General features: G+C 36.2%; 1 protein-coding gene across 2 annotated transcripts; it reads left to right on the forward strand.

Moving 5' to 3' along the window:
• Positions 1-1,003: 1,003 nt before the first annotated feature.
• On the forward strand, positions 1,004-9,320 carry gal (galanin/GMAP prepropeptide). 2 transcript variants are annotated; one of them, XM_066702900.1, is made up of 7 exons: positions 1,004-1,227; positions 1,744-1,824; positions 4,641-4,695; positions 6,023-6,094; positions 8,081-8,167; positions 8,576-8,647; positions 8,981-9,320. In XM_066702900.1, the coding sequence occupies exons 2-7, from the start codon at positions 1,744-1,746 to the stop codon at positions 9,040-9,042; spliced, it is 429 nt and encodes a 142-aa protein (XP_066558997.1). In that variant the 5' UTR covers positions 1,004-1,227; the 3' UTR covers positions 9,043-9,320. The 2 variants fall into 2 exon arrangements, with proteins under 2 accessions (XP_066558997.1, XP_066558998.1); XM_066702901.1 differs by lacking the exon at positions 6,023-6,094 and having other exon boundaries at positions 1,011-1,227.
• The last annotated feature ends 3,060 nt before the right edge of the window (positions 9,321-12,380 follow it).

Consider the following 12,380-nt stretch of genomic DNA (forward strand, 5'->3'; position numbering starts at 1 on the left):
GACACGAATGTTTATAAATTGGATTGGTGGATGGGTTAAATCGCTATAAAGCAATGCTTACGGAAAATTGCTACTTCTATACGTTTAAATTGTGTAATTATATAAGTATCTTCATATTTAATTTATTTGTCTTCTAATAGCGTGTATGCCTTTATAGATACATGTTTTATCACCGACGGTTTACTTAGGATGACTGGCATTGGAGTAAATTAGATGTCAAAATAAGTATTATTGCGAATACTACTATATTTTACTAACGCAACACATTGTTTATATAAAGTGATTATTTTTGTCGTGAATAATTGTTTTATTTTAACGTGAATGACAGTTTAATGTATTTCCATTCCAGTTAATTTGAGGACATGGTAATGTTTATACCAAAGAATATATATATATAGTTTGGCCTATAATGTTTAGTTTTTCAGGTGTTCTGCAGATCTTCAAATCTAATTTCAAGATGCTGTGTGTCAGAGTGTATGTGTGGACAGGCAATTTGTTATTGGTGTTTTTTTCCTGTTTAAATGGTATAATTTCCAAAAGGATATGGATGTGTGTCACGATTTATGTCCAGTGGTCCTACTTTTATATTAAGGCAATTCGTTAATATTATACCTCATTGCGTGTCTTGCAATAAATCTAAAAATAGCTGACATAATTACTCTAAATACAGGCACTGTTGATTTATTTTTCCGCCCACTGTTTTTTCAAAGAAAGTGAGAAGGTACCATGTATTCTGTTAGTTACTTTCCCTGTTCCATTGTGCCTTATGACGTCAGGCAGCCTATGAAACACGTAAACTTTATGCTACCGTAAGGGCAGCAGGCAAATGTTAACCAACGCAATTAGCCTATTGACTGCCATCCATCTTTGTCTGGCAAATGACTTCCAAGAGTGTATAATTGTTTTTTTTTTTTTTTATCATCCTCAGATACAAATGGGAGGAGAAAAGGAAGAAATTAGTGGGTGACGTATACGTTTCAACTGCAGGAGAACATCAGTTATTTTTGGTGGTAGGGGGAGTCTGGGGTAGAGATAAATAAAAGCCACCAATAACTTCTGCTACCAATCTGGTGCATGAGCAGAATGGACGTTTTCTCCCAAGATTACATATTGTAATACCGTCGTCTGTTTCCTATTTTTATTAGTTTCTTCTGAAACTGAACAAGAAAAGAAAATCAATACATTTTTTGTTTTGTTTTGGGAAGAAGCCTCTTTTAACAATTCAAGGTAAGCAAACTGTGAATATAAATAATTGTACAGGGAGTCAACAAGCGCAAACCTGGCAGTGGGGTTTCGGCTATGCACAGGGTTGTAATTGGTTTAATTACAGGGATTTGTGTTTTAACGCAGTTGGTTAAAATATTTATTTATTTTCTGAAGCATGACATATAACTTGGAGAAATGGAAATTAAATCACGTTACAATTTAATGAATTATCTTAAAGCCGCAATATGCATGCTAAATTCACGGAAGAACTTTAATTACCTGAAAACATGAAAGTGTTTTCATCACTGGTTTTCCACAAATTCGGTTTTAGCATAGGTTATAACAAGCAAGTCTATAAACGGTCACCTAAGCTTAAAGGATGAAGATTCACACAAACAAAACATTCTTGAAGTAGGCTAACCCACCTGCGCTTTGACTTTCTGTGTTGTTTTACCCTTTATGGATATTGTTCAGAACTAATTAATTGAATAATTATTGAAGTGTGCTTTTTTAAAATATGTATTACTGTCCTTACAGATGCAGAAGTGTGCCGGTGTACTGTGCGTCTCCCTAATACTGTGTGCTACCCTGTCCGAGACCTTTGGACTAGTTCTTTCGGTATTTATTTCTTCTTTCTCTTGATATTGTCCTTGTGTTTTAAATTCATTTTAAATATAGTTTTACTTCTTACTATTCTCAGTTCTTATTCAACGTAGTTGGTTTGCTGTTTTTGCAGTTTGCTGCACTGTTTTTTAGGCCGATTCTTTATAAATGTATCGAGACAGCAGTCGGTTTGATTTGTAAGTTTATAATTGCACGAATGGACATCAAAGAGACTGACATAAACTAAATAATGTGCAGCCTGCTACTAAGATAAATAAATTAAATATAGCAAATAACACCACGACCACACAAGCATATATATATATATATATATATATATATATATATATATATATATATATATATATATATATATATATATATATATATATTCTCCCTGTCGAATTGTTGCATGACATATTCTTCACATGAATTGCAATACAAACGAATAGAGGGAATTTGCACGATGGGGAATGTGTATCATACTAATATATTTTTTCTTAATGTTTCTTAGTTCATAATAGTACTCATGTGCAGTACCATTTTGTAGTAATTATGAATATTATACCTTGGAGGGTGAAGGGCCCGTTTGTGAGTAAATTAAAAGCGTTTCGAGCAGCATTTGGAAAGCAATTAAACAGGTTCCCGACAATCTATTCAAAGGAAGAAGTTCACCAGCATCCCTGACTTGTAAATTGAAGTGGCAGGACGTGGGATTTGCCATTAGCTTTAATATCCACTTATCTGTACATTATAGTTATTCCCGTGTGTCCGCACTGCCAGGTAGGAATGAATTTGCGGTGACAGGTAACGTGTGCCGAATTACATTTCGACATGAACCGATTATACAAATCCGCGACACATTAGAAGATTTTTAATTAATAGTTACTGAAGAATTTTAATTCAGTCATTTGATAAAGGCGACTTAATTTAGCGCTACTCCCACACCATAAGAGATGAAGGGATCTGCAATAAAATGAAACATTCTCCCCACTGAACCAGTCAGAAATAAGTATACGAGCGGCCGTGTATGGAAAGATCTAACATGGCTTCCGTTTACAGCACCGCAAAAGTTAAATTCACTCAAAAACGCGGCTGTCCTTTATGTGCAAGACAGATGACTCCAGTGGCTTTTAATGAGGGAGTCCAGGTAAGTAGCTTCTCTTTAAAACTGTGCCAGGGACCAGTCAAGCAAAACGCACATGAGGTTGGTGCTGGTGCTACCATATTTGGGGCCCTAAGTGAAAAAACATTTTAGGGCCCCCCTACCTCAAGAAAAAAGAAAAGAAAAGAAAAAACAATTTCAGTTTAACCATATTATTATTTTTTAAGTATTATTTACAATAAATCTGATACAAAAATTGTTGTTCGCTGATCTTAGACGGGCCCTAAGCAACCGTTTAGTCTGCTTATAGCTGACACTGGCCCTGCTGACACTCTACTACACTGACTTTAACAACACTTACACTTTACTGTGTTGACTAACAACACTGACACTCTACTGTGTTGACTAACAACACTTACACTTCACAGCGCTGACTTTAACAACAGGGCGTTATATTCACCAGATGCACCACCGGTGAGCCTCTAGAGCCACTGAAATGTAATTAATGTCATCAGGTGGCATTCAGCGAACTGCAGTTAACTCAAGAAAAAATGCTGGTGAGACTCACCATAAACATTGTTGAAAACCAGTCTGCCAATTGTGAAACAGTGAGACTGTTGGGACACCAAATTTAACATATTAGTGGACACAAAGACCACAAATCGCATGAGAAATGGCAAGTAGAAACATATTCAAGACAATAATTACGTGTTATTAAAATATTGTAATTGCAATTTAAATTTTAAGGAGAACTGAAATAAAGCATGTTGCTAAAGAGTGGAGTGTATTTAGTTTATTTCTAGCCTTATGTTTAACTGTTTTAGATGCTGCTTATGCTATGGAATATGTTGGGGCTGTGCTCTCCTCTATGCACTTCAGGAGCCACCACAATACATATAATCTTGGAACTAGTCGCCATATTTATTCAGCAAAGTGTGATTTTAATTCATGCACCAGTTGATGTACTTCCACTTTACCAAACAATTTGCGGTGGTGAATAAAACCACGCACCCACACTGAGACTGTACTGCTCTGACTTTATCAGCACTGACACTGCACTATAAAAACTGTATAAAAACTAGCACTGCTGATATTATACATTTGTAAGCATCTGTTTACTGAGTCTAGTCATGTGATATTTTTGATGGAAAGGTATAAAGGTGGTAAAGGTGAATACATATTCTACAGCTAGATTTGATCTTTGTTCACTGAGATTTGTCTTATAGTTGGGTGTTTATTTGAGGGGAATTGAATGAAACTAAAGCTGTTTTATGTCTGGGATCAAATGCATGATTGTATGTAATGCCCAGCTGGTTGTGTGTTAGTAAGTGGCAGAGTAGCAGTGTGAGCCAGGGTGGCATTGCATTCATGTTCGCTTGGCATAATGCTAAATCATTCCCACTTGGCAGAGAATGTTAAATATTCAATTAGTATATCTGCTAAGAAGTCCTGCTGAATAAGAGGCAAACTATATATACCCCATTGTTGATACATTTGTGGAATATTATGCCTTGTTTGTTGGATCTTAATATTATGTGTACCAGTTCTATGGACTGTATCACTGGGGTATTCCATGTGAACCTCAGAGTTGTCTTGGGATGAATCAGTCACAATTTCTGTTCATTTGAGGTATTTTGTAAACCATGATTAAAAGACAGCTATGAAACCTGCAGAGTGTTGGCAATGTTTCTGAAATGACATTTAGTTATTTTTCTATCCTTTCCAGGCAAAAGAAAAGAGAGGCTGGACTCTAAACAGTGCTGGCTATTTACTAGGGCCCCGTAAGTACAGCTATTTTCATTCATTACAATTACTTGCACCAAATCTGTTTATATCACAGCAGCAGGCCAACCTTTCCCTTAATTGAGAATAGATTAAGTAATATAATGTCTTCATTACTTCCTAAAGGGAGAAATAAGTTTAAATATCCAGCCTGTCTTCCTTCATTAAAACAATATTAGTTTTATTCTCCAAATAATTGGCAAAAATAAATAAATAAAATATCAGAGTAAGTAGATAACTGTCTATGCCCTTGCTGCTTATACACTATAATAATTTTAAACATTTTGGTTGAACTTTTTAATTCGCTGTATCAGTTTTAATATCTGAAAGGCTTGTAAAAATATTCTGGGATCTACACAGTGATTTTCTTGTGTAATGGGGGACCCAGTCGGTGATTAATGCTTGCTGTGAATTTCTTGAATTCTTGAATTCCTTGAATTCCTAACTAAATCTGTTATCATTCATTGTTTATGTGAATTTGAGCATAGGGATTAGTAAAATTGGTTTTATTTTATCCTGCATTCACATTCAATATTTTTTTCAATGGAAAACAAACAAACAGAATTAATAATTAATGGAACTTTTAGACTGAACCTGAAATGCCAATTCTAGTAACGTAACCTGCAGTAAATATTTTAATAGAAAGATGTATGGATTGAAAAGGAAATCCTCTATTTCAATGAAATTCTGATTGGAAAAACTATTTGGAAAAATACATCTGGGGGAGACTGCCAGATTCAGGACCATAATGTTAAAGCAAGCTGTAAAAGATGTGTGCACTGCTCTCCCTTTCTCTAATGTTTTCTTAACAATGGATTGCCAGTCAAGGCTTACAATCACTTATCACTTCAATGTAAACTATTACTGGAGACACAAAAAGCAGGCTATATGCATCACACAGCCCTTTCTGTTGGTCCTTTTCAAAGTGTGATTTCCTGGCAACTGGCATTATATCCAGATGATAATTGTTCAAATTTCTCTCATGTTCTTCTTTTCAATTTTCTGGGTTTTACTAATATCTTTTTCTTGCATGCTGTTATCACATCACAACTTAGCCAAATAGAAGAGACATTATTTTGCCTTCTATTTTTGGCAGTCCTATTCGCAAACAAAGATCAGAGTGATTTCTAACCGGGATGCAACAATGAATATACATGATGCTGACTTTAAGGACGTTCTCTCTCTTAACACCTAAAAAGCCATGTCATGTGAGCTGACATCCTTCCTGCCTCACAGTTGATAAAATAATAAGTATAGAGCGTACACTCAACGTCAGGTGCCGGTTTGTGTAAGCCCAGGTAAAATTCCATCATCCCTTTGTTTCAGGTCGTATTGAACACCTTATACAGATAAAGGATACTCCCAGTGCAAGGGGGAGAGAAGAACCGCTTGGTACATGTAAGATAGTTTCTGCAGGTTATAAAAATCAGCCGAGGCATTACACTTATAGGTGTCTTCTGTGTTCATATTATTTCATGTACGTTGCTAATATGCCAGATGAGATGACAGGAGAATTATTATATTTCTTAGCGGATGCCTTTATCCTGGGCAACTTATAAGTGTTACAAAATATATTTTACAAACAATGACCCATTTATACAGCTGTACTTTTCCTGGAGCAATCTAGGAACTGAACTCCTAACACTCTGCTCAGGAGTCCAGAGTCCTAACCATTTACTCCACACTGCTGCCCAGAGTGAGCTAGATACAATAATTCAAAAATACATTTTAAAGCAAACTATTATTATGAAACTGATGCATCGTAAAAGTATTTTAAGCTCAAAAGGTCTACCAGACTTCCTTTGAACTAATGTCAGCATTCTAAAACTGCTCAGTAGCTTATGCGATTCAAAGTCCTTGTCTTTACATGTGTAGTAAAATACAAACTCATTACTCACCATTAGTCTTCAAGGCATTTCTTGTAGAGAATACTAATGGAAGCTCAAAGGCTCCAGAAGGATAGACAGATTGTTTTTGGTGTTTTCATACATCATGACATCAAAAGATAAAATCATAATCTTCTCCATTATTCACATTTTATGTGTGTGTGTGTTTTTTTTGGTGGGGGTGTGGAGGTGCATATTTAGTATCTGCACTGCTTTTTAATTTTAGTGTTTTTTAAGGGGTATGCTTATTTGGAAAGACACAATTTAGGTGGAATAATTCTTACTTGGATTTCTCATTCATTTCTTATTCTGTGTCCCGTATTTCAAGGGTGTTCCATGTTTTACCATGCTAACTGGCTGTACCAGCTAATATTACTTCTGAAAAGTGGCTGCATCCCATATTGCCAGGATCTAAGCAGATTGTTAAAGATTGGGACACTGCATAGACTTGTAGTGAAGCATTGCCCCTTTCAGCCAGTGCCTCTTTTCTCAGTCTGACTACATTTCCTGTAGTTCTGCAGTCAAACAAAACCAAGTGTACTGAGTGACCTAAAAGACTCGTCATGGTGTCTTTCATTTCTGATAGCGCCCAACCATTAAGTGACTGTCAGTGAGGTGCACACTCAGGGAGAGAGTCTTATCATATTTGTGCAATAAGAACATTCTGCGGCATATAGGGGCAATGCTTAATTGGCTGGTATACTTTAAAGCAAAAAAGCTCTATGGCAGTGTGGTCAAGAGCATAATGTATAATCAAGAGCAGAGCATTGGAAATGTTATACTGCAAGATCATATCAACTTGCTACTCCTTAATGCCCTGTAGCTGACTTTCTCCAGCTGCAATCATGTACAGGATCGAGTGGCTTGTGGTTAATGTGGCACTTTTTTTTCTTCCATTTCATTGTTTCTGGCTCCTTGTCCCTTTAAACAATAATCACACCAAATTATATTAGCTTTTATTCAACTCAAACTATTTAATATATTACTAGGCTGCTGCCTCTTCTTAAAAAATTGAAAAGTCCTATTCCCCCATCTCAGCCTGTACAAGAAGCTATATTTTAATTATATGTAAGCCTAATTATCATCTTGGTGTAAAAGTGAATATGTAAAAGCATATTTAAAATCTGTAAATGCCTTGCAGTAACTGTATGTGCTTTGTTACTGTTTCCAATATGGAGTGAAAACAATAAATGTGTTTAAGCAATACTTTCCCTAATAGAGAATACATATTGATTTCAAGGGGGAAATATTACTGCTAAGTGTCAAAATGGGCTGAACAGATTGTAATTTGTCTGCAACTACAAGGTTCTGCACATTACACAGTGAATTCTGCCACCTGGTAATTGCACAGCAGCATCACGGTTTTCAAGACTTGGCTTTACTGCAGTGTTATGTGCTCATAATTAGGCTCATCCTGTGCTGTATTGTGTTAAACCACACAGCACGTACTGCTAGGAGACGCTGTGCTATCTGGTTTTTCTTATTTGTTTTTCGATAGATGCGGTCGACAATCACAGATCCCTCAATGACAAACACGGCCTTGCTGGGAAACGGAATCTGCAGATGGAGGATGATATTAAAACAGGTGAAACAAATAAAATACATAAAATGATACCTTTCTATGGTATGCACAAATGTAATTACCAAACTATTGAAATAAAAACATGCACCATAACTTGGTAATTGTTTTAACTAATCATTGTCCTTTATCCAATAATAAATATATTAATGATGAAAATTGTTTACAGATAAATTGCATGTTTTTTTCTGCTTATAAAGTGTTCACACTGATATGTCGTATTTGTTCATTTAATCAGTATTATGCAACGTAATCTACTCTTGTGGTGGACTTGGCATATTGCCTCCAGCATTGGGAACAAATACACCTCAGTCTTCCCTGAGAGAAGGATGAATTTGCAAGACCATTAATGCATATTTTTTGTACACAGATTTCCCATTTAAATTCTCACAAAAAACTATTCTGATTTTGCAGATACTTTAAGATTAGCAGATGAAAACATAATACGCACTGTCATTGACTTCTTATCATACCTGAGACTGAGAGGTAAGCTCGTTTGACTCTATATGTTTGAGAAATTGACATAAACAATTACTGCAGTGCAGTTCAGAATGGCATGAACATACAAATACCTAACATTTCTTTTAACTGACTTTGTTTTAGACATATTTCAGATGTTTGTATGATCATGTTCTTGCCATGTGGCAATTTAAAGTGCAGCTCTTGACTGTGGATGTGAAGTATTGTGAAAGTGCGTGCTCATCCTGCATCTGAGCATTTCAAATGTGGTGGCTAAATTCTTATGGCTAGTTTACTAAACAATGTATTGTATTAATAATATTATGAATCCCACTTTCTTCCCCCCTGGCTGTCTTTCAGAAATGGGAGCTCTCGACAATTTGCCTTCCTCCTTCACATCAGAAGAAGTAACTCAACCATAGCCAACATGTTAATGTGTAAATAGCTGCTATTGTGGAATCCCATAACCTTTAAAATGCTTTAGAGTGAGCTCAGATAGTCTTGGTGGTAAAGCTGATTTTGTTTTAACTTTTTTGTTGTTGATATTACTCTCATAATGCCACCCAGAAGTAAATATTTTACCTGTTAACTACTGTCTTTAATACTATACAATAACAATGTTTTGTTTTATTTATTTTTATTTATTAGTTGGTTTGAAAAACAAATGCCATACTGAATAAAACTAGGTAACTGCATTGGGTCACATTTGTTTTCAGTGTTTGTTTGATTATTCTTTTAGCTTTGTTTCTAGCCAAGCAATGTTCTATACTGTACTCAGATTAGCCTTGACAAAAACACATATATACAAGTTATTTTAAAGGAATAGAGTATGAGGCAAAATAGGCATCATTTCTACCTTAAGAATGAATAATTTACATGTAATTTTGATGTGTGATGCTACTATAGCAGGTCAGTCCTATTTTGGATAATAGTCTATCAGAGAGATGGACTTATTATTATTTTGTATTCTTTATCACTTGATACACTTATCAAGGATGATTTTCAAGCACATGTGGCATTGCTAACCTTGCGGTTCCTCATACTGCAAGAGCAAGCTTGAGTTGGTTATTGGGAGGTATAAGAAATAACAGTTTTGACATTCACATTATGGAAAATGTTACCATTCACAATGACACATGGAACACTCACAGAAGTCTACCCCAATGTTATGAATACAGTAGCAATACAGTGAGCTTTACTTACCGTGACACTTTGTATTTTAACAAAGGAATTATCACAATTGTGCACTAACATCATACATTTTATTAACCTTTACAACATTATTCACAGGCTACCTTACATGTGTTGTTATTTTCATGTGAAATGAGTAAGCATGTGCACAAAAAGAATAAAATGTGCCTGCAATTTAACACTCACAGACTCTGTTCTGAATACACTCACTTGTGGGCCTCCATAGCGGTGCGCACCCAGCCAGGGTGCAGAGCTGTACACACAATCCCTTTAGCCATTATGGCAGCTGCAATAGCGGGTTCAGGGCTGCCTACGGGCTGCCTATGGACATGTTAAGTTAACCACCTCTCTCGGCCCGTTAAATGTACTCCCCAAAAAACAAAACAAAAACTGTGGATGTGAATCCCTATAGTAAACTTTCGACAGCAAGGCAAGACTGAATCATTCTGAAAGGAGCATTATGGTGCTAATTGGGAAAATTAATTATTTAAAATGCAGGAAAAGCTGCTCAGTCTTACAATAAAATAAAATTAAAAAATCCACACTTTCTTATCTTCTTCAGTGTATTCCGGTCTTTATTCCTAAATCACTTTTTAATGACTCAACCAAATTATTTCAACCTTTATTTGAAATAAAAAGGCTCCACGCATTTGCAAAGTCTTTTTACTGAGGTCAAAGCCTTTGGGAGGTTTAGCATTGCCAATTTTTCAAACATATTACTGGGCAGCTAACATCCGTAATATTTTACACTGGCTGCACATCCCCTCCCATCAAACTGTCCCAGTGTGGCTACACATGGAGACAATTTCCTGTGGCCCTACCTCTCTGACTGCCTTAATATATGCTCTCACCTCTTCAGTTGACTCCCAATATACCACCAATACACTGGTCAAGTCCTCCCTCAGGATCTGGACACAATTTAGATGACATTTTGGTCTCCATTTATTATTTTATTATTATTATTATTATTATTATTATTATTATTATTATTATTATTATTATTATTATTTATTTCTTAGCAGACACCCTTGTCCAGGTCGACAGCAGTGTCGGGGCAGTCGGACACCGTGGCATTTGTAACTCTCCTGGCTAGATGTTTAATTTTACTGAACTGGAAAAAAGCTGCCCCACCCACTTTATCTGTTGGATTATGGATGTTCTACACTTCCTCAAATTAGAGATTTAATTAACTCTCCAGGTTTCCACAGAGAAATTTTATACAACACAGCAACATTATTTTAACTGCCTCCAGTTCCCATCTCTGCCCTAATAATCCCCTACTTGGTTGACTGATGCTCTCCACACTTCACCTTTAGAAGACCTGCTATATTTCTTTGTTTCTTATTCTTAACCTCTGTCTTTCTGTTTTCTCATCCTTTTTTCTCTATCTTGTCTTTTTTTTCTCTCTCCCACAAATATATTCTGTAATCTGTATAGCAATTGTGAAATGTCTTAATTTTAATGATCAAAAATCAATAAACAGAATTAGAAAAAAGGGTAGGACACAGACTCGATATACATGTTCTGTAAGGGTAGAGGACGTTGATGACAGCAGCCTGGTGGATGCCCATTCCCGATCACTTTGTCGCTGCTTTCCTCAAAATGGGTAATGGTATCAATGTAAATATATTTGCTTCCTCTTGTAAATATCGTATAAAAAAACTAAATTATTAGATTTTCAAATGTGGCTTGTTTGCTATTTGAATGCACTAAATGTTTAATGTTTAATGTTTCACTCACTAGAAATATTGAGGTGCTTTGAAAGAAAATTGTTTTCTTATACATATTTGAATGAGCAAGACATAGAAGTCTTGAAAGGATTAAACAATAATGATTTACCTTCACTGCATTATGCACAGTTTAAAAATCCCTTGGTAGAGTTCATGGTGGGTGTGTGCTTGCAATCTTAATATAGGGAATTGGTCACTGGTCATATTGGTACATTTTGATAGATGTTCACTTTCCATATAGTCCTGAAGTGTTTTGTTTTTTAATCATTAAGCCAGAACACTGTCATACTCACAATAAGAAACTATTCGTATCAAGCTTGTAATCAGCTGGTGATGGAGACAACTGATGGACTGTGAATGTTACTGATGGTGTGTGTGCATATGTAGGTAATTGCTGAAATACCTTACAATTGAGCATACATACAAAAGCTAACTTTCATATAGGGGGAAGTTTACTCATTTCCACAGTGTGTAGTATGAATACCTGAGGACAGGGACTGAATTGCAGTGTGTGATTTCATGGTTTTGGCTCCACGTCCTCCATGGAGCCCATTTGGTGAATGACATGAGGCCTGGGTGGCACACCCTGAGAGGCTGGGGGAGGCCCTGATTAAATGCACCCTTCCCTGCCCATGGTAATCAAGGTGGCCATCCAATCTGTTGAAGGAACTACATAGTTGTATTTATAGTGTCACGTCTACACTCCATGCTTCCCCTACTTGCCGCCAGAGGTCATCATCCCCTGAGTTCTAGTGCCAGGCTAGACCCTCCAATCTCTCTCCCGCACCGAGCAGCAGTGATTAGCTGCCGTTTATCACAGCAGTCAGTGGCTGTCTTGC

Source organism: Amia ocellicauda, chromosome 4 (genome assembly GCF_036373705.1).
Source record: "Amia ocellicauda isolate fAmiCal2 chromosome 4, fAmiCal2.hap1, whole genome shotgun sequence".
Lineage (NCBI taxonomy): Eukaryota > Metazoa > Chordata > Actinopteri > Amiiformes > Amiidae > Amia > Amia ocellicauda.

Excerpts from the sequence above, each read along its gene's own strand:
- gal (XM_066702900.1), top strand. The coding sequence starts at position 1,744 with ATGCAGAAGTGTGCCGGTGTACTGTGCGTCTCCCTAATACTGTGTGCT. Across the intron at positions 8,168-8,575 it reads GGAGGATGATATTAAAACAG|ATACTTTAAGATTAGCAGAT; the intron begins GTGAAACAAATA and ends CTGATTTTGCAG. Across the intron at positions 8,648-8,980 it reads ATCATACCTGAGACTGAGAG|AAATGGGAGCTCTCGACAAT; the intron begins GTAAGCTCGTTT and ends GCTGTCTTTCAG.